Consider the following 25,711-nt stretch of genomic DNA (forward strand, 5'->3'; position numbering starts at 1 on the left):
TAAGAACAGCACACCCAAAGTTACAGTCGGGGGTACTGTAGGTTTAATTTGGGTTTGGCCATGTGCAAGGCAAGCACCTCATACCCATTGGGCTGTCATTTCCAGCCCCCATTCCCAGAATTCTTGACCTCAATCCCTTGGGGTAGTGCTCACCCAAGGCATTGCAGTGACAGTGATAGAAATCTGCCTGATCCTGCAAAAGGTGAGCTCTGGGCTTGGAGCTGCTGTGCTTGCAGGATGCCGATGGCACGCAGCTGCAGCCTCACAGAGACTGGGGCTGAGGTCAGGATCTCCAGAGGGTCACAAAGGAAGTGAGACCAAAGATTGAGAATTTAATGGAGTAATGCTTAGGGTGTAGGCCCCGCCAAGGGGGCCCCCTGGTCCTGGGCCAGTAGCCGCAGCAGCAAGGAGTGGAGGGTCCTGCAGACAGGTGTGTAACCCAGGCGGCTCAGATGTAGGTAATCGTACATGTCGTGGTGGCTGATGGTGCCATCTGAGTGCACGAAGCCAGGGTCAGCATCCAGGAAGTGGGCCCTTGGGTAGCCAGACAGTGCTGCCCGGACCAGCTCGTTCACCCGTTGGTTTTTCTCCCTGAGCGGGTTGGGGTGCTGGCCCCGTGGAAGCAGGCCCTGAGGAAGGGCAAACAACAGTTGAGTGAAGGCCCATTCTCCATCTCCACCTCTGTCCCCACCTGAAGGACGCCCACTACAAAATATATCAGGGACAGGAAGAGTGGTTCCTAATGCCATGTCTAAGGTTCCATCCAAGAAGAACCTCCTGGGTACTAGCCTCTATTACAATGAAGACATCAACATGGAGGCAGGGGTCAGTGACCTTAGCCAGAAAGAAGTGATGGGGCCCAGGTTTACCCTGGGAACTTTGGCAAAATGTGTTGAGGATTGTTTTGTTTTTAGGCCACAGCTGGTGATGCTTAGGGCTTACTCCTGGCTGTGCGCCTCTCGACTCTGATTGAACTTGGGTTGGCCACATGCAAGGCAAGTGCACTACCCATTGTACTATTGCTTCAGTCCCGTGTTTTGAGTGATTTTGTGTTTTGTGTTAGGTGGCCACACCCTGCAGTACTCAGGGATGACTACTGGCTCTGTACTTAGGAGTTGTTCCCGGGGATGCTCAAAGGGCCATGCGATATTGGATATTGAAGTAGGATCTCCTGCCAGCCAGGCATGCTCTGCAGCCCTTTCAGCCTCCTCTCTGGCCTATCGTTTCTGTTTGAATTTGGGCCACACCTGATGATGCTCACGGGTTATTCCTGGCTCTGTACTTAGAAATCACTCCTGGTGGTGGGCTTGGTGGGGGGGACCATACAGGATGTCATGGACCGAATCAGGGTTTGCCGCATACAAGGCAAACCCCCTCCTACTGTACTCTCCTGGCCCCTGGCCTATGATATTTTGTTTGGTTGGTTTTGGTTGTTGGATTGCACCCAATGGTGCTCAAGGGCTATGCCTGGCTCTACTCAGGGATCAGTATTTGGGGGACTATATGTGGTGCTGGGGATGGAACTAGAATCTGCTGTATGCAAGCAAGACCCTCACCGCAATCTCCACATTCCACCCCTCTCCCCCCTGTGCTTTGAGTTTTTAAACATCCCCAGAATCTTTAGCAGTTCCTTGGACTAACTTGGGCCACTCCTGAACTACAGCTACTCGCATGGGTACAAGAAGCTCAGTTCCAAGTTGCGCAATTATGGCTACCCCGGCAGTAACGCCTGCTGGAATCCATTTTTCCTGCCCTCCATCCCCGCCTCACCAGCACCACGACTCGGGCCTGGGGCTGCCGCTGATTCACCAGGTGCACAATGGCTTTGATGCCGCCAGTCACTTGCTCTGCCGTGTGTCCATGGTTGTTGGTGCCTACCCAGACTACCACAATCTGCAGAGAGAGGCAGGAGTTAGAGCACAGGCTAAAGGGGCCGTTCTCCACCCCCGACCCCAAGCCCTGTTCACCTTGGGCCGGATGTGTTCCAGCTCTCCATTCTCCAGTCGCCACAGCACATGCTGCGTGCTGTCACCGCCAATGCCAAAGTTCAGTGCGTGCAGAGGAGAGAAGAGCTCCCGCCAGATCTGTGGGCAAGAGGTGGCATGGGAACAGGGTCATGACAAGCATGGACCAAATGTCACTCAGGAAGAACCCAGCTTCCCGAAAACTGGGGACGTTATTAGCAAATGCTAATATGATCAAATCTTACTTTGATCCCACAGAACCCACAAAAACCCACAGAAGCAAGACTCCCCTTACGGAAACCCCGTTCTATGCGGGCCTGACTGGGCAAAACCTCTTTGAAGGGTGCTACCACTCTTTTCTTTCTTTTTAGGCCACACCTGGTGATGCTCAGAGGTTACTTCTGGTGGTGCTTCGGGGACCCTATTGGGATGCTGGGGATCAAACTCGGGTCGGTTGCTTGCAAGGCAAATGCCCTCCCCGCTGTACTCTCACTCCAACCCCTGGAATAATCCCTCTTTAGTAGAAAAACCCTACAGGCCTTGGTGGAAAGCACTTACAGCTGACCTTAGTGGGAACCGCTACAGCAGCTTGGTAGAAATCCCTCAGGGTTTGCATTAAGTACACAATACTGAGCCTCACCTTGGGAAAACTCGCAGGAAAGCCTCTTTTAGTCTCACTACACAAAACCCTAATCTGATGAATCAGAGCACACACATTTCCTTCCAGTCCTTTACCCTGAAAATCTTAGTGCCTGGGGCTTTTTGAGGTTATTTAGGACTCCACAGGCCCTGCCTGCCTCAGCTCTGTCCAGTGGTCAGTGGAAACCCAGTCTCGCCTGGGTGGGGGGCCGGGAGAGGCCTGACCTCACCTCGCACTGATGCATTAGCTGGACCAAGGAATCCCCAATGAAGACGACTTCAGGTTCCTTATCTTTGCTGTCGGCCACAAAACGATGGTGCTTCGGAGACGTGGAGAAGAAGGCGTCAGGGGCCACACCCGTTCCAGGGCACGCCCGCCCCGTGTCCTCAGCCAGCACCACCACCCCAGTGGCCCTTAGTTGCTCGTCCCTGAGAGCGGTGCAAACCAGCGGCTCTCCGGAGTCCCTGTGCCCCAACCCCCCGGTTCCCGGGCTCCGCGAGCAGGGTCGCTCACCAGGGACATCCAGCGCCCATCGCCCTGCACGTCCTGCACCGGCGTGGGCTTGCTGGCCGGGTTCTCGTCCCCGCTCATCTCGGCGGCGCGGCTCCTGCAAGGCTGAGCGAGCAATTCCGTCGCGACTGTCCCCCAAGGGGAAGCTCTGCCACGCCCGCCCCTCCCCCTCCCGGCAACAATGGACCGTCCCGGCGCCCGCACTCCAGCCCGGGCCGCGGGCCGATGCGGGCTCCGACCTCACCCCCAACACACACCGAACCCTCCCCTCGGGACGGGAGGTGGAACGGGCAACCTTGGCTTTCCCCACGCTGGCCGCGATGTGGCCTCGTCCGGCGCGTCCTTCCCGGACCACTCACTCGGGGTGTGGGGGCGGCGGCGAACGCACCCGGGGCCGTGGGGTGCGGGGAGGCGAGACCATCCGCACCCGTGGGGGGGGGGAGAGCGGGAGCGGAACCGCCCACCGGCGTCACGGGGCGGGGCGCGCTACCTGCGCGGCGGGCAGTGGGCAGGGCAGTCGCGCGCTCTTCCAGGGGGAAAGAAACCATTGGCCGCGGGGCGCCCCACACCACGGGGCGTCCCATTCACGTGGCGGGGGAGCGGGGAGAGTGGACGAGTCCATTTCGGGAGCCCGGAGGAGGGGGGTGACTCGTACACACCTGGTTAGAAGGGGACGTTCCCACCTTCGCCCGCGTGGCGGGGAGGAGAAAAAGAGGGGGGCCAGGTCGGGTAGGCGGGCCCCCCCCACCGACGCACCCCGGATTGTCGCGAGCCCACGTGCACGCGGGCTTCGCCAGCAAGTAATGCTACACAATGGAAACCGCCTAGCTTTGCCTTTCAAACCTCCAGGGCCCTGCCGGCGAGGAGGTCGAGAAATGCAGAAAGAGAATGGAAATTAGAGACGCTGCGAAGTGAGGTGCAGGTCCTGCCTGGCGCCCCTCCAGGGCAGCTCATCTTGCAGCTTTGTGGCCTCTGCTCCCCTCCCTGAGGCGTCTGGTGGCTACCTGCAATTTCAGTTGGGCGGGTCTGGACCCTGAAATCCAGACCCACAGCCAAGGCTTTTTAAGGTCACCTCTCCCCGACACAAATTAATTTCTGACTTCAGGTCTTCCCAGATATCTCTGTTCTTGAGGCCAGGTCCCACTTCCGCAGCCACCGAAGGCCTGATCTATTCCTAGAGCTTTGTTCCAGTTCCAGATAGGACGAGCCTAACTACCCATTCCTTCTAGGAAGGTTGATACTGAGATGCAGGTATCTAATGTTTTCCGGAAGTTTGGGTTACACCTCTTCTCTTTGACAAAAGACCGACATTGGTGCCTGTTTTCTCTAACCAGAAGAAATCCAGAGGGGCCAAAAAGAAGAGTTGAGTAGGCCAAGTGCGTGCTTTGCATGCAGGAAACCCCCACCCCAGTTCAGTCCCCTGCACAGAATGGTCTCTGGAGTGACCCTGGAGCATAGAGCCTGAAGTAACTCTGTGCATCACTAGGTGTAGCTCTCCTGTCCCCGCAGAAGAAAGGAGGGATGGGATGGAAGGAAATTCAAAGAGGAAAAGAAAGCAAAAATAGCATTTGGGTTTTGTTTTTGCAAGAGCTTTTACAAAGGCAGTCTGCACTCTGAGCTGCAAAAGAATGGCACTGCCAAGTTCCTGCCCAGGGAATGGCTTTACACAGGCTGTGCATTTAGCATAGCATGTCTGCTTTTACCTTATGCTAGCGTTATTTTAGGTTTTATGTGTTATTTGGCATGATTTAGTAGGTTATTTTTTGGGGGTCTGGGCACACTCAAAATCTTTCCAGGAGCCCAGGAGATAACACAAGTGGTGGAGCACATGCCTTGCATATGTTAGGTTGAGTCTGATCCCTGGTACCAAATGCCACCACCACCCCCCACCCCCACCACTGCCAACTGTGACCTCCTATAAAAAAGTTTTTTGCCCTTCTGAATTAGTGGTAATTGTTTCTTTGCTTTATACCACTCTGGCTTATGAAAGTTTTCGTTGGAATTCTATTTTCAGATAGTGGGGAACCTGTGGAGCCAAGAGTCTTTTTTTTATGTTTAAGTTCTGCCTCAACCTGCTTGTCTGGAACAGGGTCTGCCTCACAGAATCAAGTATTCTGGCATCTCATAAGTACTTGCTGAACAAATGTGAAATGGATGGGTCAGACTCTGGCCTTGTCTCAGAGTGTTGGGGGACACTGATACAGACAGATGGTGTGGGGGGGTCAAGGTTGTGATTAGAGGGGCCAGAGAGATAGTACAGCAGGTAAGGTGTTTGATTTGCATGTGCCTGACCTGGGTTTGATCACTGGTGCCCCATATGGCTCCTCAAGACTGCCAGGAGTGATCTGTGAGCATGAAGCCAAGAGCAAACCCTGAGCACTGCTGGGTGTGCACCCCCCAAAAAAAGGAGAGAAAGAAAGAAATGAAGGATGGAAGGGAGGGAAGGAAGGACAGAAGAAATTTCAGGGATTTTAAGGGCTGGGGATGTAGCTGGGGTGAGGGAGTAGAACTCTTTTGAGGGGTTTTCTAGATGGAGTAGCTGAGCTAGACTTGAAAGGATCATAAGGATTGGGAATGAACTGTTACATAGATAATATAGCTTATTGGGACATAAACTATATGGAATAAAGCTATATTCCCTGAAAGGGAATATCCTTTCAGGGCTTGATTCTAAAGTCTGAGGGATTGCTGGGAATGCAGTTCAGTGATCCAGAGCAAAAATATCAGACACTGGCTCTGAGGACTAAAGAGGTAGTACAGCGTGTAGGACGCTTTCCTTGCAGACAGATGACCTGGGCTCAATCCCTGAACGCAGAGTCAGAAGTAAGCCCTGAGCACTGCCAGATGTGGCAAAAAGAATAAAACAAAACACCCACACTCTGGCTCTGGGTGTCAATACCCTGCAGATACACAAACACACACAAAGGTAGAGAAGCAATTCCTGAAGCATTATTTAGTGAGAAAGCTTGGAGCTATTTTCTCACCAGATGCTGTTTCAAGTTAGACGCACCGGCTCAGAGAGCAAGTGTGTTAAGGTAGTACCGTTATCATATGTGTGTGTGTATGTGTGTGTGTGTGTGTGTGTGTATGTGTGTGTGTTTAGGCCACACTCAGCACGTCAGCCATGTGCAAGACAAGCACCTTCTTCGATGTATTATCTTTCTCGCCAGCCAACCAAACCCTTTTTACAGCTAAGAAACTGACGCCTTGAACAGTAACCCTTTTTGCAAGATCACACAGTTCAAGGGCTGGAGCAATAGCACAGCGGTAGGGCATTCGCCTTTCACGTGGCCGACCTGTGTTCAATTCCTCTGCCCCCCTCGGAGAGCCTGGCAAGCTACCTAGAGTATCGTGCCGCACGGCAGAGCCTGGCAAGCTACCCGTGGCGTATTGGATATGCCAAAAACAGTAACAAATAAGTCTCACAATGAGACGTTACTGGTGCCCGCTCGAACAAATCGATGAGCAACAGGATGACTTACAGTTCAAAAGTACCATTTATTTATTTATTTATTTATTTATTGGTTTTTGGGTCACACCCGGCGATGCACAGGGGTTACTCCTGGCTCTTCATGCAGGAATTACCCCTGGCGGTGCTCAGGGGACCATATGGGATGCTGGGATAAGAACCCGGGTTGGCCGCGTACAAGGCAAATGCCCTACCTGCTGTGCTATCGCTCCAGCCCTCAAAAGTACCATTTACTCCAGAGCCTAACACTCAGAATGACATTGGACAAATTCTCCAGAGATGGCATCTCTGACTGCCTAGGGACCTGGACAGAAGACGCCTCTCTCAGGTGCCTCGCCTCATCCGAGGGCGAGACAAAGTGCGCCAAAAGAGACCTAATCCAATGGGCAGTCGGGAAGGAGGTGGGTCTTAGAGATCTAGCCAGCCAATTGGTGGCTGGGAGGTGCCTACAGACGAATGAGAGAAGTTCCTGAAAGCGCGTCATTAGTGGGCGGGGCTATAACCGGCACAACGAGCCTCGTGCCTCTAGGAAGGGAGAGGCTAGCGCGCATGGCAGCACCACGCGCATGCGCGGTGCCGGCCCTGAGAAACCCAGAAGTACCTTTGGCGCGTCGTGAGTTGGGGTCACCGCAGAGAAGTCCCTGCGCCCCATAGCCACGTGGTGAGACGGGGTTCGTTGGGACCAGAGAAGGTGAGGTGCCTTTCCCCCGCCCTGCCCCCACCAACCGTACCCCGATTCCCTACCTCAACCGCGCCCCCTCCTGCTTTCCTCTCGGCCCCTCCCCCATAACCAGGCCTCACACCCACCTCAGGTATTTCCGTCTCTCTCCTGGCCTTTCTTGCTCTCACCTCACCCTGTTTTCCGCGTGCTCTTACCCCTAGCTGCTCTACCTCTGTGCAAAATGCCCATCTGGTTCTCCGGATCAGCTTCGCGCTTGTGATTCCTTCCCTGCCTTTCCCAGCACCGCACCACCACCACCACTACCACCACAACCATCAGTCTTTCAACTGTTCCTTAAGTGTCTGTTTTCTGGAACTCTTTATCCTCTGGCACATCTCCCCATTCACCATGAAGGCCTTGGACTCTGCACACTCCCATTTCTCTTGACTTGTGCTTCACCTCACCTGGAACCATCTGTTCACTTTTAGGGACTCTCATTTCTCTGCATACTGATGACCCTACTGTCTGTATCTTCCAGGACCCTATGGACCCACGGGGACCAGCCCCCCAGCCCCTCCAGGTACCTGAAAAGCCTGGTCGTGTTCGCCGTCGGAAGACCCGGCGAGAGCGGAATGAGGCCCTCGTGGGGAGCCGTCGGTCACTGGCCCGTCAGGATCCTCCTGGGACCAGTCGGGATCTGCCTCGGGCCCTTTGGGACCCAGGGGCCTCTGCTGCCTCCAGGCTCGTGGTTATCACCCAGGGCCGGCTGAGTCGGGAGCACCGGGGTCTCTTTAACCATGAGGTGAAATCCCTGGACGTGGCCCGGCTGCTTAGCAGTGGCTCCCTGGAACCAGGCACCCCCACACCCCCCACCAGGCCCTCTCCAAGCCCAGACAGGGCCCAGGAAACAACCCCATTTTCGAGGGGCAAGGAGAATCAGGCACCTGGGGGCTCAGGCCCAGGCCCGCCCAGTCCCCCGAATCTCCCAAGCGTGGGACAGCTGCTGGAGGAGATGCGGTGGCAGCTGAATCTGCCGCCAGCCTTTCCCCGGCGGAACGTGGTACAGGAGGCCAGGGATATCATTGTGGGCACATTGCAAGCGTGCCATGGAAGTCTGCCCGACCTGACCCTGGTACTTCGGAGCGGCCAGCCACCCTCGCCAGGTGAGCATCCTCCTGCTTCCTGTTCCAGCTTCCTGGGTGCTTTACCCCAGCTATCTCCTAGGTGTCTTTCCTCTGTGCCAGGGACCAAGCCGGGGGCCCCGGAGAGACGAAGGATGACACCCGTCTGGATCAACAGCCCGGAGCACCTCACAGGGGAGGGGAGGCACCCGAGGAGACAGGGGACAAAGAAACCCGCTTTTGCCATGCCTCATGCCTCCAGCACTTCCCCGGCGCAGAGGGTGTCCCTGGCACCGCCCAAAGGTCCCTGGTCACAGCCCTTGACCTCCTTGCCTTCACCATCAGGAGCAGCCTGGGGTCCCCCAACAGCGTTTGATCTGCTGAAAAGCATCTGGCTGGTCACCTCACCACCTGCTCCTCGCCCATGGGGAATCGGTCCACAGTCCCTGCCTCAGCCGCCATCACCCTTGTTGCCCTGCACCTCTGCTCTGGACTGGAGCCCCAGCCCTCCAGCCAGGCTGCCCAGCCTCTCCTGGGTGGTGTCCCAGAGCAGCCCAGAAGCCTGGTCCTTTCCACCTATGAGACTCTACTGAGGGGACAAGGCTGGGCTGGAGGCAGGGATCTCACGTTCTCATCACCTCAATAAAGTACCTTTTTTCATGGTCTTCTTGACTCAGCACGTGGCCAGCAGGGCCAGAATAGCTTTATTAGGCAGAGAGCTAGGACAGTGACTAGGGTGCTTTCCTTGTACACGGTTGACCTGGGTTTAATTCCCTTGCACCCCATATGGTCCCCTGGGCCTGCCAGGAGTGATCCCTGAGTGCAGAGCCAGGTATAAACTCTAAGTATTGCCAGGTGTGACCCAAAAATCAAAAGAAAACCAGAGCAACTTTCTCTTGGCCCAAAGTGAGGCAAGCAACCTTGCCAGCAGCAACCTCGGATTTCCAAGGACAGATTCATTGAAGCTACCAACACTGAGCTCTGCTGTTGCCTGGGGTAGGGGGAGAGGTGTGTGTGTGTGTCGGGGCGGGGGGTGGCATTGGTGAGTGGGACTGAGTCTTCATCCCCAGGAGACGCCCGGTGCTGGGACAGCACAGGCAGTCCCAGATGCAGAAGTTGTCATGAGGAGAGAGTTGCAGGGCTCAGGAAGGCCGAGGAGAGTGTGGGGGCTGCATTCACTAGGAGCTACCAGACATTTGCCAGGAATGAAAAGGAACATTTGGGTCACGCTAGGAAGGGCCGTTTCATGGGACAGCATGGGCCAGGCCTGGAAAAGGATAAGTAGGTGGGGCATTTGGCCCTGACTCTTAGGCTCTGCTTTGACCTAGAGTGACGTCTGTTTGTCTGGGGGCCTCCTGGTCTGGAGGGCGCTCGGGCAGAGTGTATGTAGAAACACAACAAGGACAGCAGATGAGGCTGAAATATGGCACCAAGACTTTTTTTCCCCTCTGACCCACTAGATAGTTGAAATGTTTGAATCAGTTGCCTACTGTTACAGATTACTTTGCCTTTTTTTTTTTTAATGCTGCTCTGGCATTGCTTTAAAAAAAAATAACAAAAAGGGATCTGGCAGCCGACCTACTATCGCTCCTGGCAACAATGGCTCTCGCCCAGTAGCAGCCCCCTTTGCATGCATGAGCCTATGCGTTGTTGAAAGTGTTTCAACCACTTATCTTTCCTGCTGGGTCTCTTGGCTTAGAGAGTTGTGTTTTTTTTTTTTTAATCTATTTTGAGGCCTGAGAGGTAGTTCAAAGGACTGGAGCCTATATTTGGCTTTGAGGAGCCCTGGGCCCCCAGCCCTGCAGGGATGACTCCTGAGGCAGTGAGTTAGGAGTAGACACTGAGTACCATAGGGTGGGGCCCTAAAAGTTATTTAAAAAGCTATTCTGAAAGGTGAAGGAGATAACTCAAAGGGCTGAAGGTGGGCTTTGTGCATGGGAGCCCAGGGCTCGGTCCCTAGAATGCCACTGGAACCAACTCCTGAGCATCTAGCACCCCAAAAAAAAAAAAAACCACACAAAACGAGAATTCTGTTTTGAGGAGTACTAAGTTCTTTGCAGCAGATGGGGAAGAATGATAAAGGTAGAAATGTTTGTTGAAATCAGAGAGGGAGAGAGCTCAAGAAGGTGGGATGTTGTGCCTTGCATGTGGAAGGCCCCATAGTTCCTGCCTGGCACCACGGGACCTGAACCACCACTGAGCACTTGAGGGTAAAGCCTTGGTTGCTCCCAGCTGTACATGGAATGGCTGGGCACCAGATGTGCCGGACTGGGTCAAGTTTAGGGCTCGAGAGGACAGAGGATAGGACATTGGCTTGCCCACAGCCAGCCCAGGTTTGATTCCCAGCACTACTATGATCCCTGGAGCATTGCCAGGAGTGATCCCTGAGTATGGAGCAAGGAGTAAGCCCTGAGCACAGTTAGGTGTGCCCCCAAAACTAAGCCAAAACAAAAGAAAAAAGGGATAAGCGTTTCCCATCGCCCAGATGGGAAAACTGTAAGGTTTGTACCACCATGGCTGGAATCTAGAGGGTGGGGGGCGGGCAGCCTTGGCTGGGGTCTTACAGGGAGTGGCAGTGCAGATATTCTGAACCCAGGTAGAGGGCCCAGGAGCTGGCGGGGTATGAGGTGAGAGTGGGGCACGGACAGAGATCAGTGTGGGGAATCTGTTGCGAGCGAGCCGGGCCCCAGAAGGACCGCGGGTCCGAGAGTTGTGGGCAGCCGGGCTGTCTCGAGGCCCGCCTTGGGGGAGTTCAGTTTAGGACACGGGGAGCGGGAGGTATCGGTGAGACTCCCAGAGGGGAGGATTGGGGCGGGGCGGCGAGGACCGGAGCCGGGCATCCCCGCCCGCGGGCCTGGGAAGGGGCCAGGTGGGGGCCTTCCCTGCAGAAGGGGCGGGGTGTGCGGCGCCCGGCGGCCCCTTTAATCGGGGGCGCGCGCCGACCGGCCCGCGCGCTCTCGCCGCCGTCGCCGGGCCGGAGCGGGAGCCCGAGCGCAGCCGGGGCCGGAGCGGGCCCAATGGAGCCCCCGCGCGCGCCCGCTCTGCGCCGCCTGCTGCCGCCTTTGCTGCTCCTGCTGCTGCCACTGCCCCCCAGCGCCCGGGCCAAGTACGTGCGCGGCAACCTCAGCTCCAAGGAGGTGAGCGCGCCGGGCCCTCCGCAGCCGCCCGTCGAGCCCCCGTGGGACGAGGGCGAGCGCGGGGCAGGGGGTGCCGCCCCGCCCCCTGGCGCCCCTCCCCCGCCGGACCCCAGGAGCCCCGAGGGATGGGGCCGGGGGCGATGGGATCTGGGGGGTGGGTCGTGCGTGAGGGGGGCGGTGGGGTGCGGGAGAGCGGGGGAGGGGGGACGTTGAGGTCAGAGGGGCGGAGGGGGCCCGGTGGGGAGAATGGAGTTGCGGTGGGGGTGGGGACGCCGACGTGGTGCTGAAGGGACAGCACCTCTGCAGCAAGCCCGAGTTCCCAGAACCCAGGGGGGCCTGAGTGGGAATCTTTCCCCGCCCCAGGGGCTTCGTCAGGACCCCTGGGCAGTGAAGGGAGGACGGGGCGGAGGGGGGGTTGGTGGGGGGGCTCCCTGTCAGGATTCATGGCCCCAAGGTGAAGGGATGGGGAAGGTGACTAGGGCCACCTGAGCTTCTTGGGAAACCGAGTGCCCCTGGGCGAGGACTAAAAGTTGGGGGGGGGCTGGAATGGGGAGCTTCCTCCAAGGAAAGACTTAGATGCGGGGGCCCTGGGCCACTTCCAGGACTGGGTGTTCCTGACAAGGTTCTGCTTCCTCTCGGACTATGGCCGGCTGGACTTCCGCTTCCAGTACCCTGAGGTGAGCTCCCCCACCTGAGGCTGTGGCTGGCAGCCCTTCCCAGTGCCCAGCACTCCCCCAAATCCCACAATCTCTGGGCCTGCAGGCCAAGTGTTGCCAGAACATTCTCCTGTATTTCGATGACCCGTCCCAGTGGCCTGCTGTGTACAAGGCAGGGGACAAGGTAAGGGCGGTGAGCAGGGCGGGTGGTGGGCATGCCGCGGGTCAGGGTGGCATGTGTGTCATGGCATGCCCTTCCCAGGACTGCCTGGCCAAGGAGTCCGTCATCAGGCCCGAGAACAACCAGGTCATCAACCTCACCACCCAGTACGCATGGTCCGGCTGTCAGGTATTGGCGTGTGTGTGTGTGTGTGTGTGTGTGTGTGTGTGTGTCGGTGGGGGGGGGGAGTGCAGGCAGCACAGAAGGGTGTAGGCTGGGCCCTGTAGGGGTACATAGGCTCAGCCTTCTTGCTTCCCTCCAGGTGGTGTCAAAGGAGGGGACCCGCTACCTGAGCTGCTCCAGTGGCCGCAGCTTCCGCTCAGTGCGGGAGCGGTGGTGGTACATCGCACTCAGCAAGTGTGGGGTAAGGAGCTGGGCCTATTCGGCCCAGCTTTCCCCCACTCCCTACCTGCCTGTGCCCCACCCCCCACCCTGAAGTCTCCGCACTGCCCACAGGGCGATGGACTGCAGCTGGAATATGAGATGGTGCTCACCAATGGCAAGTCCTTCTGGACGCGGCACTTCTCGGCCGATGAGTTTGGTGAGTCTGCGGGAGCCAGGGGCGGGGCTTTTGCAGGTACTAAGAGCCACGGACCCACTGAGGGGCACTCAGCCTGAATTCACTTTCCCCCAAATTCGCAGGGATCCTGGAGACTGATGTAACTTTCCTTCTCATCTTCATCCTCATCTTCATCCTCTCCTGCTACTTTGGATGTGAGTCCAGCACCCAGTCGGGTAGGGGATGACAGGTGCTCTGAAGGGGTGGGAGGTGGGGCACGGGGAGCCGCTTTTCCTGGTCCCTGGCCACCCATCCTGCTTCCCGTCTAGATTTGCTCAAAGGCCGGCAGCTGCTTCATACCACTTACAAAATGTTCATGGCCGCGGCTGGAGTGGAAGGTGAGGAGAGCTCCGGTTATTCTCATAGGAGACCAGGGTCCTAGGCTTCTGGGTCTGTGAGAGGAGACTGAGGCTGAACCCTGGGTCTGAGGGAAGAGGCTAGGGGCTGGACTCCTGGGACTGAAGGAGGAGGCTGGGAGCTGGACCCCTGAGTCTGAGAGGGGAGGCTGGATGAAGTTGGACCCCAGAACCCTGACGAAGCAGGGCGGGGAGAAGAGGGGTGTAGATCCTGACAGCGAGAGGAGGGAACTGGCTGCTGGATATTAGCTGAAGAACAGAGATGGCCCAAAGCTGGCTTCTTCCCTTCCCTTTCTTCCTTGCCCTCAGTTCTGAGCCTCCTGTTTTTCTGCATCTACTGGGGGCAGTATGCCACCGATGGCATTGGCAACAAGAGCCTGCAGATCCTGGGTGAGAAGGGGTGCAGGGTGGGTGTGGGGGACACTGAGCGGGGGGGGGGGTGCCGAGCTGGTCTGAGCGGCATCTCCCCACCCCGCAGCCAAGCTGCTCTTCTCCTCCAGCTTCCTCATCTTCCTGCTGATGCTCATCCTTCTGGGGAAGGGATTCACGGTGACACGGTGCCCGGGCTGGGAGGGAGTCTGGGGGCGGGTATGTGGTGGCTCCCCTCCCCCCTGATGGCCCCCAACCCTGCTGTCTCCCCCCATGGCCGGTGCCAGGGGCCGCATAAGCCACTCAGGCTCGGTGAAGCTCTCCGTCTACATGACCTTGTACACCCTCACCCATGTGGTCCTGCTCATCTATGAGGCTGAGGTGAGTCTGGGTGCTGCTGGGGGGCCCTGCCCACCATCCCCCAGTTCTCATGTTGGAGGGCCTCCCGTACCCAGTGATCCTGCAGGCTCTCCCACCCAACCTTTCTGCCTCCCCATCTGTCCAAGTATCTTCCTCCCCTCTCTCCCCCATCTCCTTCCTCTGTCTCTCACTGTCTGTCACATATGTGCTCCTGTCATTATGATGGGGAGGTTCAAGAGTTGCACCCTCAGCGCTCCTAGCTGACTGCCCTCCATCGGGGCCTGTCTCTGCTGAGACCTTAGGAGGGTCTTGCTTACTTTTCCTGAGGTCTCAGTCTGTGGGTGTGACTTCATCCGAAAGCTGACCACAGCCTCAGTTTCCCCTCATGAAAGTGGGGAGATAAAACCCATCTCATTTTGTTGATACAGATGGAAACACCCAAGGCTGGATTTAGAGCCCCCCCATCTATTCAGGACTGAGGGTAATGGGAGCACTCTGTCCCCATTTTATCTTTTTTTTTTTTTTTTTTTTTTTTTTTGCTTTTTGGGTCACACCGAGCAATGCACTGGAGTTACTCCTGGCTCTGCACTCAGGAATTTTGGCGGTACTCAGGGGACCATATGGGATCCTGGGAATTGAACCAGAGTCGACCGTATGCAAGGCAAACGCCCTAACTGCTGTGCTATTGCTCCACCCCTCCTGACTTTATTTGTTATATTTTGGGTCAACCCTGTGGTCCTCAGGGCTGACTCCTGGCTCTGAGCTCAGGGATCACTCCTAGTGGGCTTGGGAACCATGTGGGGTGCCAGAGATCAAAACTTGGTCGGCCATGTGCAAGGCAAGCACCCTAACAGCTGTACTGTTGCTCCAGCCTGTCCCCATCCTGTCTCTCACCCTCTTCCTTCCCGTTTACTTCTGTCTCTATCCCTGCATCTGTTCTGACAAAGTACCTGTGGCTGGAGGCGGGGTCCTGGGTGGGGTGGAAGCCAGTGGGTCTGAGAAAGAGAAAGAGATACATTCTCTTTCAGCTCTTCTTCCACCTGATTCAGTCTCCCCTCTGTTCAGTTCTTCGACCCAGGCCAAGTGCTGTACACGTACGAGTCACCGGCAGGCTATGGGCTTATCGGGCTGCAGGTGGCAGCATATGTATGGTTCTGCTATGCGGTGCTTGTCTCCCTGCGCCACTTCCCGGAGAAGCAACCCTTTTACGTGCCCTTCTTTGCTGCCTACACACTCTGGTGAGATGTCCTGGGTTCACACACATAGACACACAGACACAGACACACACATACAGACACACACACACACAGACACACACACACACCTGTCCCTGCCTCTGGGTAGCAGGCAGACCCTCAGGAGGCAGATGGGCTTTCCAGTCACACAGCTGGCTCCAGACTCTGACAGTGATGGAAAAATTCAAAATAAAAGCGTGTGTGTGGGGTGGCTTTCCCAGAAATACGGCTAGCAAGAGTATTTCCTGCAGAGGGTCCTCTGGAACCTGCCGAGGGCAGCAGGTGAAGGTTCATGTCTCGCCCTGGTACTTGTTAAGTAAACAGGACTGTTAACAGCGACCACTGTTTCTCGTAGGGAAAGCTCCACTTTGCTCACATGCATTTAAGCCAGGCTGTATAGTGGGTGCAAATCCCACTTCTAAGCTTGGAAACTGGGTGACCTCACTATGTTAGGAAACATCTCTGCTTCAGTGTGCTCCCCTGTGTAATGGGACTGGAAGTGGTTCGTGCCTCACTGTCTCTGAGAGAAAGGAGTTCCCCAGTGCAAAGTGCCTAGAGATGGGGCTAGGTTGACCTAAGCCCTTAGCTGTGATTCCCACGTTAATTCACTCATCAGACATCCTGGCAGTCAGGTGCCAAGATTTGGGGTAGGGTGGAACTGAGTTCAGCCTCGTTTCTGGGCCCAAGAACTTCCCAGTCCAGTGGGACTCCTGCCCCGCCTTGAAACGCTGGCTTCTGAAGGTCACAGCAGCTTCCTCCTACTGGCCACCCTCCTGGCAGAGATGTCCGGCCATGCTGGGTGGGGGTGGGGGTTATGTCTCTCAGTGAGTCGGCTGACCCAGGACCCTCCCTTCAGGTTCTTTGCAGTTCCCATCATGGCCCTGATCGCGAACTTTGGGATCCCCAAGTGGGCCCGGGAGAAGATTGTCAACGGTATCCAGCTGGGGATCCACCTGTATGCCCACGGCGTGTTCCTGGTGAGGCTGGGCATCGGCTAGGGGTGGGATACTGGTGCGTGGAGAAGGCTGAGGCTGCCAGCCTGATCTGCTGGGCCTCTCATTCGTCTGGAGCCACCGACCCCATCCTTCATTCCATTCCTTCTGTCATCGGTTCAGCAGACACTCACTGGAAACCTTTGTAAGCCTGCTGGCTCCCCATTCGCCACTTGGCTGCTCTCTTCTCCCTCTCACCTGTGTCCCAGCCTCTTCCCAACCCGGCCCTCTTTTTTTCCACCCCCTTTCCCATTCCTGTGTCCCAGATGTCACATTTCCCTTCTGCATTCTACCTTCCCCAGGTCCCTTGTCCTTTCTACTCCACCCTCACCCCAATTCTTCTCTGCCAGCCCCTCTCAGGCCACTGTTGGGGAAGAAGCAGAGGGGTGGGACAAGCTGGGCTTCCTGGGGACCCACAAACGAGTGGCCTGTGGAGAAGCAGCACCAAAACCTGTTCTTTTCCCTATTTTTGATTTTATTTGGCCTGTGGGTGACAGTTCTTTCTTGGTTGGGGATGGGTCACACCTAGAAGCACTTGGCAGACCATGTGGTGCTGGGTATTGAACGTGGTCTCCCACGCATGTTTCAGCCCTTTCCTCTGAGCCATCTCCCTTGCCCCAGATGACAGTTCTTCTGTTTCCATCTATGCACTCATTTATCCACTCATACATGCATCATTTGGCAGGTGTAATCTTGAACCCATTTTATGCTCAGAGCCAGCGCCCAGGAACATTTATTGCTGCCCTCTGGTTTAGGGACAGGGTGGATAATGGTCGCAAGAGAGGAGGACTTGCCAGGATTTCATAGTCTTCAGTGGCAGGATAGGCCCTTTGAGGCCAGCCCTCCAGCACACCACATGGCTTGCCCGATGGGAAAAGGGATCCCTGAAGGCCCCACTCCTGAGTTCAGACACCTACCATGTACAGGAAATCAGGGGGAGGTCCCCATCTTCTGCTACCCGAGAGTCTGACTCAGGCACAGTCTCCTGTTCTCAGGACAGTGTGTTCCAGAGCTCCAGGAAGTGGGAAGGGGAGAGGCACCCAGAGCCCAGCTGGGGGCCAGGCTCTGCACCAGCTGTTTTCATTTCTACCCGCTCTTCTCCACACAACGTTCCACAGCCGCCTTCTGTAGTGGTGGTGGTGGTGGTGGGGGGATCAACAAGCCCCAGTTCCCACTCTCAGGGTGCTGGCTCCCAGAAGCCCGATGCAAGGGCCATTTCCACTCCATTTCCCTCCATCAGTTTCTGTCCTAAAAGTGCTCCCTTTAGCTCAGCACACCTCCCCCTCGCTGGCATCACTCAGTGGTCCTTATTCATTTATTCAGCACCTCATCAGATGGGCATGTGGGGTGTCCTACTAGAATCATACTCCATCCCTGCCCTCATGACTCACCAAGTAATTAGGGGGCGATTCCCATCTTCCTCCAGTATTATGGTCTAGGAGGAACTGAAAACTCTGCTGAAGAAATAAGGGGATACACTTCTGTGTGGGAAAGAAGAATTATTGTCTCACCAGTCAAATAGTGCCTGGAGGAGCTGACATTCTAGAGTCTCACGGTGCGATGGAGCATCCTGGGCTAATGAATAGATGCTTTAATGTGCACTGGTCAGTTTAGACACTCCCTAGCTACATGGAGCTGGTGAGCCCTTAAAGGTGGCTAGCAGGACTAAGGACACAAAACATATAGTTTATGATGATTTAGATGGCTTCATATGCCCTACAGCTATCAGACCCGCTAACTCGGGCACTGAAGCCTAAAACAGCGAGTGATGCCAGGGCAAATCCCAGGAGGGTGCATGGCAGAACCAGGAGCGGTGGAGGCAAAGGGCAGAGCCCAGGGTAGATGCCAAACCCTATTGAAGGGGTGCAACCCAGTTGAAGAACGCATGGGGGTGTCACGTGAAGGCGCGCCTCAGCCTCAGGTGGAGACAACCTGCACCTGGTCCCTCGCCCCTCCGCCCCAGATCATGACGCGTCCGTCGGCGGCCAACAAGAACTTCCCGTACCACGTGCGCACGTCTCAGATCGCCTCGGCCGGGGCCCCGGGCCCGGGGGGGAGCCAGTCGGCGGACAAGGCCTTCCCGCAGCACGTCTACGGGAACGTGACGTTCATCAGCGACTCGGTGCCCAACTTCACGGAGCTCTTCTCCATCCCCCCGCCCGCCTCCGTAAGCCCCGCGCCCCCGGCGCCCGAGGAGCTGCTGGCGCCGCCCTTGGAGTACCTGACCCCGCTCCCGGCCCCGCCGCCGCCCCCCACCGCTCCCAGGCGCCCGAGCCCACCCCCCGCCTTCCGCACGCCCCGCATCCCCATGCCGCGCCCCGACCGTCCCCTGGCGCCCGCGCCCACCCTGCCCGACTGGGTCCTGGCGCTGCTGCGCACGCCCCCGCCGACGCCCCGCGCGGTGCCCCCGCCGCCAGCCTTTCGCGGCTCGCCCCCTCCTCCCCGGCCGCCGCCGCCGCCGCCCGAGTTCGCCCGGCGCGACCCAACACCGCCCCTAGAGTACCTGGCGCCGCTGCCCAGGCGCCCGCTCACCCGCCCCTTCCCCGACTGACCCCGCGGGTGCCCACGGTCCGGGTGTGGATTTTTTTTGGGGGGTGTCCGGGGGGAGGGGGAAGGGCTTTCGGGGTCGCATCTGCTCCCCCCACCCCCCCGTCCCGTGGGTCCTGGACGGCCTCTGACCCTGACCCCCCATCCCAGGCCGGGAAGCAGGTGGAGGAGACGGCGGTGGCGGCGGCGGTGGCCCCGAGGGGCCGCGTGGTGACCACGGCCGAGCCGGGCGCGGCCTCTCCGCCCCTTTCCGCTCGGCACCCCAAGGCGGCCGACCGGGGCTGGGACGGCCCGACGCCACCCTACCAGCCGCTCGTACCCCAGACAGCGGCGCCGCACACCGGCTTCACCGAATACTTCAGCATGCACACGGCCGGGGGCACCGCACCCCCGGTCTGAGCACCCCTGTCCACCCCTGGCCCAAGGGCCGCGCGCCGGGCCCCGGCGGGGCTCCGGATCCCCGCTCTATCCCGGCCCCAGGGCTCGGCCACCCCAGGCCCTCCCGACCCACCCCATCCCGTGTGCGCCCAGGTCGGGGTGCGTAGTGTCCCCCTCCCCCTCCCCCACCCCCGCCTCTGTGCCAAACGGTCCAGCGGGAGCCGCTATCCCCGTCCCCTCCCTCAGCCCCTGCCCCGAACGGCGCCGGAATCTGGTCTCCCGCTGTTCCGTGACCTCCGGCCCCCTGGCCCCCTCCGAGACCTCTGACCCCGCGGGACCCCGGAACACCAGTGACGATCGTCCGGATCTTGCCCGCGACCCTCCAGGACGCCACGAACCCGAGCCACTGCTCCTGGGACTGACGTATCGGGAAGCTGGTCTCTGCTCTGAACCCTCACTTCCCGGGGATTGCTGTGATCTCGGACCCGTGCTGTCCACCCCTATCTCCAGGCCTGGGCCCGCCCTTGGGTTCCCGGCAGAAAGACTTTTATTCCCGTTCTGGCCAAAATAAAGAGGACTCGTTGAGTTTTTCACTATAAGACAGCCTTTTTGTACATCTTGGGGGTGCTCAGAGTGGGTCTGAGCGAGGGTCATCCCAGGTACCGGATCTCAGTGTGACACAGTTCATCTGTGAAATGGCATCTGAGGAGGGACCTGCATAACCTACCTTTAATGGATCCAGAATCTGCGGGCCCTGAGGGCTGGAGTTAGACCGCCCCAGCCTCTTTTTGCACCGATCCTTTTGCTTTTCCCTCTCTTTTCCTTTCAAAGGCAGAGGCGCCCTCCAGTGGCACTGGTCGGGCCCAGCCACGGGCTCCCAAACTACTTTTTTAAACACTGCGCGTGCGTATTTGTCTCTTCTCGGCCAAGGCGGTCACTGCCGCGCATGCGGCTGGCAAACGAATAGGCGGAGAGGTTTCCGGAAGTCTCCTGTGGCGGAGGGGTGGGCCTGGAGGCTCCGCGGTCCTCCTAAGGCCGCTCTGACCTGCGGCTCGGAGACTTCTCGCCTCCTCCTCCTCCTCCCCTTTCCTCCCACAGCGCCCTTTCGGTCCCCGCCCACTTTGCCCTCCCAGCGGGTCTTCCCGGGGCCGCTCTGGCCAGAGCATCCCTCGTCTCTCTTGCTTGTCCCATCCGGCTCTGGAGGGAGGCGCGGGTGGGGGAACCTGGGAGCGCGTCTATGGGGCTCAGGCCCGAGCTCCCGACGACGGGCTCCGCCCCCAGCAGCCGGTCTCACCCCGCCCCCGCCTGGAAGGGTCTCCCCGGGACCTACCAGGGCTGGCCTGGCCCCGCCGGCACCGCTGTGGAGGCGGGTGCGGGACTGTGGAGCCGTCGCCCCTGGTGACCCAGCCGTCTATAAGGTCCGCTGCGGCCTGCAGCGCCCGCCTCGAAACTGCTGCATGCCGCCTGTAGGGCCGGCCAGCCTAGGGGGGCCCGTGTCTCTGGGGGCCTCCTACGGTCCCTAGGGTCGGCCCGTGCGCAGCGACCCCATTTACAGAAGCTTCCATGGAGCTCTAGGGCCACCCCTCGCCTTCCTGAGTCCATCCGCCGCGGCGTTTCCCCGGGTGGGCACCGTGATCCCTGGATCTCCGGGTCTCCGAGGCCATGTTGCTTCTGTAGGGGTCGCATTGCAGCCGTCCCGCCTGGAAGGCCTGTCCCGTCAGTGAGAGGCGGTGCGGGAGGAGGCGAGATGGCCCTGCGCCGGGCTCTGGCCGCCGCCCTGACTCTCTCTTGGGCCGTGCTGGGGCCGCTGGCCCCGGGGGTCCAGGCGGGGGACTGCAAGGGACAGCGGCAAGTGCTGCGGGAGGCGCCGGGCTTCGTGACGGATGGCGCGGGCAACTACAGCGTCAATGGCAATTGCGAGTGGCTCATCGAGGGTGAGTGGGGCAGTGTGGGGGCGCGCCCGCTAATTCATTCTCTTGCGCCCCGCTTCTTCCCGCTCGCTGCGTTCTCAGAGCCCCTTCTGGTCCCCGCTTTTTGCTCTAAAATGCAGCCAGTGTGGGTGCTGCCCTGGAAGGCCGTAGAGCCTGATGGGGAAGTGGCACCTGGACCCCGAGAGCAAGAGGGATGCGCTGTGCAGTTGTTGGAGGCTCCAAGCCCGACCCGGTGCAGAATTTGGCTGTTTCTTATCCACGTTGGGACTTTGGACAGGTGGCTCCCTTCCTGTCTCTGAGGTTTGACTTGCCTGCCCTCAGCAGAGCATAATGGCAGGACCCAGCTTAGTAGGTGATGGGGGATTCAATGAGAACAAGTATTTAGCCTGCCTGCCCCATAGTACTTGCTCAATAAAAGAAACTAGGATTTTTACTGTTAGTTTTGTTGCTTTTTGGGGGGAGGCCCACACTTGATGATGCTCAGGGCTTACTCCTGGTGCTGTCTTAGGGATCACTGCTGGTTATGTTCAGGGTCCATTTGCGGTCCCAAGAGTGAAACCAGGTTCAGCTGTGTGCAAGGCAAGTTCCGTACCACCTGTATTGTCACCATTCTGTTATTACTATTATTATTATTATTATTATTATTATTATTTTTAGGGGGAGGCACTTGGCTGTGTTCAGGGCTTATTACTTGCTCTGTGTTCACATGTCACTCCTGGCTGCACTCAGGGAACTTTATGGGTGCCGGGAATCTGCCACATGCAAGGCAAGTGCCTTACCCCCTGTAGCATCTCTCAGGATCACTCCTGGCAGAGTTCTAAGGACTGTATGAGGTTCCAGGAATCCAATGCAGTTTGGCCTCATGCAAGGCAAGCATCCTGCCTGCTAGACATCTCTCTGGCCTTTCGACTATTGGTTTTGTTCTGTTTTGGAGCTACACCCAGTGGTGCTCAGAGATTTACTCCTGACTCTGAGTTCTGTGATCACTCTTGGTGGGGTTCAGGGGCCAGAGATTGAACCTGGGTGGACCATAGGCAAGACCAGCACTTAGCCTGCTGTGCTGTCTCTCCAGTCCCCTTTTTTGTTTGTTAAAAAAATTTTTTTTTTTACTTGTTCTTTTTTATTTTTCTTTTTGGTCACACTCGGTGATGCTCAGGGGTTATTCCTGGCTCAGACTGAGGAATACTCTTGGCATTGCTTGGGGGACTGTATGGGATGCCTGAGCTCAAACCCGGTCAGCCACGTGCAAGGTGTGCAAATGCCCTACCTGTCTGGGGTAGCACACCCTCTGTTCTATTGTTCTGGTCCTTTTTTTTTTTTTTTTTAATTACTTCAGTAAGAGTGCTTTGGTTCCCCGTTTTCCCCAGTCTTTCATGTGCCAGATATATTTATCTCTGGGACTTAGTATAGACCCAGCCATTCCCAGCCATTCCCAGTGATTTGGGACTTGGAATCCAGAGGGGGAGGCAAAGGATTTATAGATGGTGACATCCAGAGGGGACAATCCTCCATCAGGATTGTGATGGAGGATCTCCATACCCAGTGGTGGTTTGTGACCTGGATGGTAGGAGAGATCAGGGAGGGCTTCCTGGAAGAGGACCTTTGAGCTGCAGCTTAAAGGAACAGTAGGACTCTGCCAGCCCACAGAGGAAATGAGTTCCTGGGAGAAGGAACTGCCCTCAAGGTCTTTGAGGCCAGAGGGGGAAACAAGCCCAGGCCCCATTCAGCCTTCCTAGTGCTGAGATGGAAGAGGCCTCAGGGGTTGGGTAGATAGGATTGAGGAGGGAGTGAGAGGGCTCTACAAGGGTGGGCTTCTGCAGCATATATAGGAATAGGGTTCTTTTTACTGTTTTGTTTGTTTTTGGGCCACACCCAGCTGTGCTCAGGGCTTACTCCTGGTGGGCTCAGGGATCACTCCCGGTTTGCTCGGGGGACCATATGGGGTGCTGGCGATCGAATCTGAGTTGGCCACATGCACACCAAGTGCCCTCCCTGCTGTACCATGGCTCTTGGCCCAGGAATAGGGTTCTGAGGTATACATAGGAGTTTGCTTGGTGAGACAAGGGAACAGCCTCTGTGAACATAAGAGAGGCTACTGTGTTTCAGGAGCTTTGTTGAGGTTTGTTTGGTCTGGCAGGTATGTTGGCTGGGAGGGGAGCTGGAGTAGGCACGCTCGAATGCCACCCCATGCAGTTTAGTTTAGCTGCTTTTTTTTTTTTTTGCTTTTGGGTCATACCTGGTAATGCCTAGGGGTTACTCCAGAAACTGCTCCTGGCTGTGCTGGGGCCCGTATGGGATGCCAAAGATTGAACCCAGGAAGGTTGTAAGGCAAAGGCAAGTGCCCCCTCCTGTACTAGTGCTCCAGCCCCAGCATAGCTGCTTTTTTTTTTTTTTGCTTTTTGGGTCACACCCAGTGATGCACAGGGGCTACTCCTGGCTCTGCACTCAGGAATTACTCCTGGTGGTGCTCAGGGGACAATATGGGATGCTGGGAATCTAACCCGGGTCTGCTGCGTGCAAGGCAAATGCCCTACCCGCTGTGCTATCGCTCCAGCCCCCTTAGCTGCTTTTCTGTGCGGTTGATGGAAGGCTCTAGTGTGGGAGCTGGCACAACTCCCACGCAGGGCAGGGCAGGGCAGGGCAGGCTGGCGCCTGGCATGCTGGTCTGCGGGAGAGAACACTGATGTGCTGATGGGGAGGGACACTGCCCCTGACAGCAGAAGCTTGAGCAGAGGCTCCACGTTTGTCCATCCACTAGGCTGCTCAGACATCAAAGCCCAGTGTAGGGAACTGGCCTTTGTTCGGGGGTGGAGAGGGGGTGCTCCAGAAGGTTCTTTGTTTCTTTTTTACTTTTTTCAGTCACACCCAGCGATGCACAGGGGCTACTCCTGGCTCTGTGCTCAGGAATTACTCCTGGTGGTGCTCAGGGGACCATATGGGATGCTGGGAATTGAACCCAGATCAGCCGCGTGCAAGGCAAATGCTCTACCCACTGCGCTGTGCTATCACTCCAGCCCCCATCCAGAAGGTTCTTAAGCAGGAGAGGAGCAGGGCTTGATTTGGAGGACACTCCCCTTGCTTCCCTTCCTCCCCCCCCGCCCCCCGCCAGGGATGGAGCCTGGAAGGGGGCTGGGTGAGGCTGGACTGGCCAATCAGAATCGTCTCCTGGAATGGTAGCTGAAGGGATGGGAAGAATTAGCTCCGGTTGACATTCCGGAAACTGAGGCTTGGCAAGACCAGTGTCACACAGCCCTTAAGTGGTTGTGTCCGGCGGAGTGTCCTAAGGGCGGGGGCACAGGCTGGTCTCCTGAGCTCCCAGAGACGTAGCATGAGAGAGACCCCGCTGGAGCCAGGCCGGACTTGGCAGCAGAAGAATGTGGGGACCAGTTGCTGCCAGACACGCTCTGCACGCATTGGCACTTCTCATGACCCGTGGCCCAGGGGCACCTTCTCTAAGCTGCGAGTTAGTGCTGACTGCCTGCGGCGCTGGCCTTCCCAGCCTGGCAGCTGTGTTTAGGGCCTTCGGGTCTGACCATGGGCGCCGGCACTTCCGAGGCTCTCCCCGGGTAGGCGAGGTTTGGATCCAGTGGGACCGTTTCTTTCTGGGCTTTGGCAGAAGCAACAGACCAAGAGAGGCCGGGCGGCGGGCCCGTGGTCACACAGCCAGGGGCTAGAAAGAGGCATTTTTATGCAGGGTGACTGCAGGGCTGTGCGTTCAGCCATGTGGTGAACAGAGAGGGGAACCTGGGTGGGGCCGAAGGGGGGCCCCCTTGTTTATTTGGGGGTCATTCCTGGTGGTGCTTAGCACTGACTACAGGTGCTGTGATCACTCCCAGTGGGCCCGGGGTGGGGGGCCCATAGGGTGTGTGGCCGTGTGTAAAGCCAGCGCCCTCCCCATTGTGCTGTCCCTCTGGCCCCAAAGAGGGGAGCCCCTTGTTTGGCCTTTGTCATGGGGCCTCTTTCTTTGGGGCTCTGGTATCACTGATGCCCTCTCTGACCTGGGGATTTGGGCCGGCCTGAGACTCCCCTTCCCCCCACCGTCCTCAGAGGCGCTTCTCCAGGTCAGCCCTGGGCTGGGTTCCTGTCTCTGAACTGTGCGGGGTGTTCAGCCTTATATCAGGCTTCCCCTAGGGCTGCCCTGGCCCTGCCCTCTCCCAGCTGCTCCCATGCTGAAAAGCGGGGTGTGCTGGCTGTGAGAGGGCTGCCTGGAGGAGGCGAGCTGGCCCCAGCTGACTCTCACACCCACCCTCGTCCTCACACCCAGCCCCCAGCTCGAAGCACCGGATCCTGCTGGAGTTCCTCTTCCTGGACACGGAGTGCACATATGACTACCTGTTCGTGTATGATGGCGACTCCCCCCGGGGGCCCCTGCTGGCCAGCCTGAGTGGGAGTACACGGCCGCCGCCCATCGAGGCTGCCTCAGGCAAGGTCGGTGCTTTAGGCTAGGGTTTGGGGCTGTGGTGGGAGGACCAGGGTGGACGGCCAGGGGGCACAGGAGAGAGACAGTGAGAGGGACCCAGCATCAGACAGGCGGGCATGGGCTGGAACGATAGCACAGTGGGGAGGGCTTTTGCCTTGCAAGCAGCCAACTCCGGTTCGAACCCCA

General features: G+C 57.7%; 4 protein-coding genes across 10 annotated transcripts in view; 3 read left to right on the forward strand and 1 right to left on the reverse strand.

Moving 5' to 3' along the window:
- Positions 1-312: 312 nt before the first annotated feature.
- PAFAH1B3 (platelet activating factor acetylhydrolase 1b catalytic subunit 3) lies at positions 313-3,588 on the reverse strand. 4 transcript variants are annotated; one of them, XM_055145726.1, is made up of 6 exons: positions 3,474-3,588; positions 3,118-3,219; positions 2,834-2,923; positions 1,968-2,084; positions 1,771-1,893; positions 313-629 (listed from the first exon to the last, which is right to left on the reverse strand). In XM_055145726.1, the coding sequence occupies exons 2-6, from the start codon at positions 3,193-3,195 to the stop codon at positions 348-350; spliced, it is 690 nt and encodes a 229-aa protein (XP_055001701.1). In that variant the 5' UTR covers positions 3,196-3,219; positions 3,474-3,588; the 3' UTR covers positions 313-347. The 4 variants fall into 4 exon arrangements, with proteins under 4 accessions (XP_055001701.1, XP_055001699.1, XP_055001702.1 ...); XM_055145724.1 differs by having other exon boundaries at positions 3,410-3,568; XM_055145727.1 differs by having other exon boundaries at positions 3,118-3,211; positions 3,410-3,558.
- Positions 3,589-7,159: 3,571 nt separating this feature from the next.
- On the forward strand, positions 7,160-8,958 carry PRR19 (proline rich 19). The gene is made up of 3 exons (XM_004620694.2): positions 7,160-7,274; positions 7,783-8,407; positions 8,489-8,958. The coding sequence occupies exons 2-3, from the start codon at positions 7,789-7,791 to the stop codon at positions 8,956-8,958; spliced, it is 1,089 nt and encodes a 362-aa protein (XP_004620751.2). The 5' UTR covers positions 7,160-7,274; positions 7,783-7,788.
- A 2,320-nt stretch (positions 8,959-11,278) lies between these two features.
- TMEM145 (transmembrane protein 145) lies at positions 11,279-19,773 on the forward strand. Of its 3 annotated transcripts, none has more exons than XM_055146522.1 (15): positions 11,285-11,502; positions 12,105-12,179; positions 12,265-12,342; positions 12,421-12,507; positions 12,641-12,742; positions 12,835-12,919; positions 13,021-13,092; positions 13,207-13,275; positions 13,603-13,683; positions 13,772-13,850; positions 13,950-14,043; positions 15,088-15,260; positions 16,114-16,234; positions 18,213-18,416; positions 19,421-19,773. In XM_055146522.1, exons 1-15 carry the CDS (start codon positions 11,383-11,385, stop codon positions 19,499-19,501), a joined length of 1,521 nt encoding a protein of 506 aa, XP_055002497.1. In that variant the 5' UTR covers positions 11,285-11,382; the 3' UTR covers positions 19,502-19,773. The 3 variants fall into 3 exon arrangements, with proteins under 3 accessions (XP_055002495.1, XP_055002497.1, XP_055002496.1); XM_055146521.1 differs by having other exon boundaries at positions 11,290-11,502; positions 18,947-19,773; XM_055146520.1 differs by lacking the exon at positions 19,421-19,773 and having other exon boundaries at positions 11,279-11,502; positions 18,213-18,940.
- A 386-nt stretch (positions 19,774-20,159) lies between these two features.
- Positions 20,160-25,711, forward strand: part of MEGF8 (multiple EGF like domains 8) — a 37,452-nt gene continuing 31,900 nt past the window's right edge. For both annotated transcript variants that reach the window (XM_055146523.1, XM_055146524.1), the window contains exons 1-2: positions 20,160-21,108; positions 25,370-25,533. In XM_055146523.1, coding sequence (XP_055002498.1) covers positions 20,922-21,108; positions 25,370-25,533 — 351 coding nt within the window. In that variant the 5' untranslated portion in view covers positions 20,160-20,921. The remainder of the gene's footprint in view (positions 21,109-25,369; positions 25,534-25,711) is intronic.

This window comes from Sorex araneus, chromosome 8 (genome assembly GCF_027595985.1).
Source record: "Sorex araneus isolate mSorAra2 chromosome 8, mSorAra2.pri, whole genome shotgun sequence".
NCBI lineage: Eukaryota > Metazoa > Chordata > Mammalia > Eulipotyphla > Soricidae > Sorex > Sorex araneus.

Excerpts from the sequence above, each read along its gene's own strand:
- PRR19 (XM_004620694.2), top strand. The coding sequence starts at position 7,789 with ATGGACCCACGGGGACCAGCCCCCCAGCCCCTCCAGGTACCTGAAAAG. Across the intron at positions 8,408-8,488 it reads CGGCCAGCCACCCTCGCCAG|GGACCAAGCCGGGGGCCCCG; the intron begins GTGAGCATCCTC and ends CCTCTGTGCCAG.
- PAFAH1B3 (XM_055145726.1), bottom strand. The coding sequence starts at position 3,195 with ATGAGCGGGGACGAGAACCCGGCCAGCAAGCCCACGCCGGTGCAGGAC. Across the intron at positions 2,085-2,833 it reads AGCTAATGCATCAGTGCGAG|ATCTGGCGGGAGCTCTTCTC; the intron begins GTGAGGTCAGGC and ends TCTTGCCCACAG. Across the intron at positions 630-1,770 it reads AGGCCCGAGTCGTGGTGCTG|GGCCTGCTTCCACGGGGCCA; the intron begins GTGAGGCGGGGA and ends GCCCTTCCTCAG.
- TMEM145 (XM_055146520.1), top strand. The coding sequence starts at position 11,383 with ATGGAGCCCCCGCGCGCGCCCGCTCTGCGCCGCCTGCTGCCGCCTTTG. Across the intron at positions 12,743-12,834 it reads TCGCACTCAGCAAGTGTGGG|GGCGATGGACTGCAGCTGGA; the intron begins GTAAGGAGCTGG and ends CACTGCCCACAG. Across the intron at positions 13,684-13,771 it reads CAAGAGCCTGCAGATCCTGG|CCAAGCTGCTCTTCTCCTCC; the intron begins GTGAGAAGGGGT and ends CCCACCCCGCAG.